The sequence below is a fragment of the Belonocnema kinseyi genome, chromosome 4, assembly GCF_010883055.1.
Source record: "Belonocnema kinseyi isolate 2016_QV_RU_SX_M_011 chromosome 4, B_treatae_v1, whole genome shotgun sequence".
NCBI lineage: Eukaryota > Metazoa > Arthropoda > Insecta > Hymenoptera > Cynipidae > Belonocnema > Belonocnema kinseyi.
This window is the reverse complement of record NC_046660.1, coordinates 30,546,818-30,552,416: the sequence shown is the minus strand read 5'-3', so window position 1 is coordinate 30,552,416 and position 5,599 is coordinate 30,546,818. Positions and strand designations below refer to the sequence as shown.

At 31.4% G+C, this 5,599-nt stretch overlaps 1 protein-coding gene across 1 annotated transcript in view; it reads left to right on the top strand.

Annotated features, from left to right (window-relative positions):
* Window positions 1-52: 52 nt before the first annotated feature.
* Window positions 53-5,599, top strand: part of LOC117170817 (acidic mammalian chitinase-like) — a gene marked incomplete at its 3' end in the record, with an annotated part of 70,729 nt that continues 65,182 nt past the window's right edge. Inside the window, exons 1-3 of the mRNA XM_033357858.1 lie at window positions 53-433; window positions 2,045-2,322; window positions 2,402-2,550. Of these exons, the coding sequence (XP_033213749.1) occupies window positions 53-433; window positions 2,045-2,322; window positions 2,402-2,550 (808 nt within the window). The remainder of the gene's footprint in view (window positions 434-2,044; window positions 2,323-2,401; window positions 2,551-5,599) is intronic.

The following is a 5,599-nucleotide window of genomic DNA, read 5'->3' as shown; positions in this document are numbered from 1 at the left end:
TAAAAACTAAACATATTGATTTTTGTCGCTTTATAGAATATTGTTTGATCCCATGCTGCGAGGAAAACTTGTTGATAATATTTTAGCCTTTCTGCAAAAATATAAATTGAATGGTATCGAACTTCAATCGCAATATCTAGCTGAAAATAATGCAGTTGCTTCCGGTAAGCATAATTTCGTTTTACTATTGAAGGCGCTCAAAGAAAAATTCGACAAACACGGTTTAATTTTAGCTTTATCCGTTGATGGTTACGAATCGACTGCTAACAAATATGATATTAAAGAAATATCAAAGTATGTCAGCTTCATAATCTTGAGGGCATTTGATTTCCACGGAAATCCTGATGTTACTGTGAAAAGACCGAAAGCTGGTCATATTGCTCCACTATATCATTCATCAAAAGAAAATGCGGAAGAACGGAAATTGAATGTTGTGAGTACTTTTATTCACATTCTTTTTAATTAACCTAGGGCGCAGTAAGCAGTAAGAGAAAACAGGAGAATTATAATTAGTCATTTTCAAAGCATTTAACATTTTCAAAAATCTGTAAATTGTTACAAATAAAAAATTGTTTATTTTCTCATTTAATTGATAAAATTAATATCGTTTGCCACAAATATCTGCGACTTAAAATCCTTCTGTTTATTCAGATTAAATCAGATTATAGGTATTTAGAAAAAAATTGAATTCTTTAAATATTACATATTCGATCTCCAAATAGTTACATGTTAAATGATTTCGAAAAAACAATTTGAATATTTTCTTGATTGAACCTTTGACCTTGAAATTATTATAAAAAACTTAAATTTAAAGTACTTACATCTAAAATTGCTTATAAGCCTTTATCATTCATAATATTTTTTGTATTGTTCTTTAAGAAATTAAGATGATATTTTTAGATTTGTAAATGTTCAGGTAGATAATTTGAAATCGATATATTTCACATTTATTTCAAATATTCAGCTAAATATGTCAGAATGATTAAGGACTTAGATATATCATTTTGTGTTTAAAACAAAAGAAGACGCATATTACACCGTTTAATTATTTAAATTCTTTTTTTATTATTAATGCGTTCGAAAATCACCTGCAAATTGGAAAAAGAATCTAAAAAAGTTTATCTCAAAGCCATATTTTTTTACAAAGCGTAGGTTTTTGTGATATTCGTGTTTTATTTGACATCGGGATTCTTTTTCTTCAATTTTTTTTTCAAGAAAATAGGTAAAATTTTAAGAAGAGCGCCTCTTTTTCTACAATTATTTTACTATACATAAAAATACTGCAGAAAAAAATAAAAAGATACATAAGTCCAATTTTAATCGAACTGAGAAAATCGAGAAAAAACTGTTAGCCCAAAGAAATCTTATGTCGAAAACAATTTTGAATAATTAAGATACGCTATTTGCGTAAAAAATTATGTGCTTTTTCATATCTTGGAATGAACAACTGATTTTGTAAACAATTTCTATTATAAAATTAACATGTGATATTTTATTACTTGCGAAAAGTCAAAAATGAGGCAAAAAGAACACAATTACCGATCAGAGTCCGACCTAATTTACAAGTCTAAAATATACGTAAGAACAAGCGATTCTTTTCTTTTGTATATTTTCTCCGCACTCGGTCACTTTTACAATTAAAAAAAGACACAAAGTCATTTTGAATCAAATTTCCACTTTCTAAACATTGCTAAAGGTTATTTTGATCCATTGTTATCAAGAAAAACCTATTTTTCCTTAGCTTCTAATAGAATAATATGAGCCGCTTTTCCCTGTCCATAATAAGAAAATTCTTATGGCTCAAAATCTCAGAATCTTATATAATTTCACTTTTCAATCGTTATAATTAATACAACTTCACCTAAATAGATATGAAATAAGTTTTAACATTTATAAAAAAAGAAACGACCACCAGTTTTAACATTCATTATTAAGGGAAAAAATATAAGGGAATTATTTATAAAAACTAAAGTAGCTTGTGACCCAGTTTCTAGATAAATTCTAAATTCATGTGATGATTTTTTATAATAAATTTTGTTTTCAGGAATACATTGTGAAATACTGGCTCTCAAAAGGTGCACCACCAAACAAGTTAATATTGGGAACTACTTTTAGTGGAATTGACTATACTTTAGTTAATCCAAAAATAGTGGGTAGGGACGCACCAGTTGTGGTAGATCCAAAATATTCTATACCGTCCACAAGCTATTACTATACTTGTCCATGGGAAAAGAATCGTGCGTGGACGACTTTGTGGGACAAAGAACAGCAAGTTCCATACATATCCAAAAGGAAGGAAATGATTGCCTACGAAAATGTTGCGTAAGTCTTGACATACAATTTTGTTCAAATTTATGTTTGAATAAAGATAAGGATATTTAATTTAAATATTTATGTTTAGGTCCATCAAGTTGAAGGCTGAATATGCTAAGCGCATGCAGCTTGGTGGGGTATTCGCAGATAGTATAGAAGGAGATGATTTCAGTGGACACTGTGGAGGAGAGAAGTTTACACTTCTGAAGACTATGAGCCGAGTTCTCAAAGACAAACGTTAAATTCTTGTATACATATATCCCAATCAGAAAAATAAAGAATTTATTGCATCGCTATAAATCAATGTGTGTATGTATTTTATAATATTGCCTAGTACCTTGTGAATTAAATAAATGCAGAGACGTATTGAGATTAGTTTTAGAAAATAAAATTCGTTAATAACAATAACTATTAGTTATTATTAAGTTGTGGAAGCGTAAAATCATGTAATTTCGTTTGGACCTAAGACTGCGTTGTCTGAAATCAAAAAGTCTGCAATGGAAAATAAACTATATTTTCTCAGAATAATATACAGATTTTTACCCTAGTATTTAAAAATTGTTAAAAATGAACTTTGGTATTAATTTAGTGGAAGTCTTTTCGGGTATATATAATTATAAAACAATTGTCAAAAAATTTATTTAGTGAATTACGATGTAGCCTATTTAAATTAGTGTTATTTAACTATGTATAAGGGCTTGTATTTTTTATTCGATGTTAAAAATTAAAACCAAATAACTTCCGGAAAATAACCAATGTCCTTAAAACATATTTAGGAAGTTGTTGGGACATTCTGGGGACCTTTGCATCTTAGATGTATTTTTCGGACTTTTTAATTAGGTCTTTCATTTTTTTCCTATTAGGTCACATATGTCATTGTGAGTTAATAAAAAATATTTGCCTATTCTGTAGTGGCAATAGTGACTAATTTATTAGTATACTATTCTTGTCATTGTTATAGACATAAAGTGATGTATGCGACGCACGGCAGATGCATAATTTTACGTTTTATTGAATTTGCTAGTGTTTCTGTAAAAACATAGATCAAAAGGATTTTAATTTTTACAAACATAAAGAAATAAAAATAAACAGGTAAGGCGCGTAAATAAATCTTGCACTTTTATTTTGTAACATCACTCATTTGTATGAAACTGCTCTACTTGTCACCAAATTTATTACCGATATTTTTGCGCACGATTTTTGTGTTTGAATAATAATATTATATTCATATTCTGAAAAATAATTTTTATCATGTATGTTTTCGAGCTTATTTCGTATGAGAACTTACATATTGATATTTTTGAGGGATTTTTGAATATCGACGGGTGAATGGAAGAACGTAGTGTCTGATTTTTGTTTCAAGAAACGTCGTATCGCGCCATGGTTCCAATGCATGTCGTATCTAGCTTATCATTGGACAGACGTAGTATTTCGCTCGCAGATTCAAAAGACGTCTTATCTCATTGGCAGCCCAAGAGACGACGTGCCTTTCTCTGGGCTCAAAAAACGTCATATCTCGTTCATTGCTCAGAAGACGTCGTGCCTGTTTTGCGGTTCAAAAAACGTATCTCGTTTATTGTTCAGAAGACGTCGTACCTCGCCCTCTGTTTACGAGAAATCATATCTCGTTCGCAGTTTCAGCAACGTATCTCACAAATTTATAATTTTACAGCCTGTATCAAATTTTCAATAAAACGGCACAATATACTTCATTTAAAAAATAACTTCTGAAATATTTGTAAACAATTATTTAAAATTAATTATGTTGCTGACAATAAAGAATATCTTGCAAAATGATTTACTAATGTTTTACTTATGCATAACTGAATATAATATAGAAAATAAATTAAGAAACTGGTTACCCAATAGAAAATGAGAAGTTGCTCACCAAAAAAACTCCGATTCGAACTCATCTTACGAAAAATATCCGTTGAGCGAGCTTGAGACGAAAAGTATCGAAGTTGACCACTAACCGCAAATAATCGCTAAAGTCGCTTAGCCGTGAAAAGTATCCGAAAACTCCCCCTTTTGAGACGAAAACTATCCGTTTCTCTGATGGGCTTAGGGTTTGCTGGTTAGGAATTGTAGACTTAGGGTTTCTGGGCTTGCAGATTATGGGTTTGGGATTGGTGGGCTTCAAGTTTGTAGGATTGGGGTTTGTGGGTTTGGAGTTAGTGGTTCTGGGGGTTGTAGACTTGGGGTTGATGGGTTTGGGGTGTTTGGGATTGGGTTTTTGGGATCATATAAAGGGACAGCTATGGTTTAGTTAATTTTTTGTGGCCAGATCAATTACACACCAGGTGCTTAAAATATAAAAAAATATATAGTGCACCAACTGGGCTCTGTAGTTGACCAACCTGGACATTTGGGTGCATTTTAGTTACCCGAAAAAGAGAAAAAATATAGCGTGCACTTCTAGCTGGACTCCGTAATCGGCCACTATGTAAAGTTATAGCCGTAGGGTTTTCAGAAATATATTTTGTATCTCATTTTTGAAGATATTCTTTACTGTCAGCAGCATAATTAATTTTTAATAATTATTTACATATATTTCAGAAGTTATTTTTTAAATATAGTATATTGTGCTGTTTTATTGAGAATTTGCTACAGATTGAAAAATTATACATTTGTGAGATACGTTTCTTAAACTGCGAACAAGATACGACTGCTCGTAAACAGCGGACAAGGTACGACGCCTTCTAAACAGCGAATGAGATACGACGTTTTTTGAACCGCGAGAAAGGCCCGACGTCTCTTGGGCGGTCAACGAGATACGTCTTTTGAAGCTGCGAGCGAAATACTACGTCTGTTCAACCACAAGCTAGATACGCCATGTTTTGGAACCGTAGTGAGATACGACGCGTCGTACGTCCCAACGTCTCTTGAAACAAAAATCAGACACTAAGTTCTTCCATTCACCCGTCGATATGCTCTTCTCAAAATCAAAAAATAATTTTTGTACGCAACCTAGATATAATATGTGGTCCCTTATTAAGCCTTAGAACGCCAGTTGAGAAATGAGTAAAGGAGACACATGAAATTCCGTGTTGGTATTAAAAATGAATATGGATTGAGTTTTATGGTTGTGAAAATGGAAATGTGAGAAGTCCAAAGAGAATCAGAAAAATTTATCAATGTGGATTTGCTAAGATACACATTGATGGTTGAAAACAACCTTTTGGATTTTAATTTTAGCTAAAGTTAACATCAAAATACCAAAACATTTTTCAATTACTGTACATCTTCATTAAACTGGACAATCCCATATTTGTTCTCAAATGTAAAT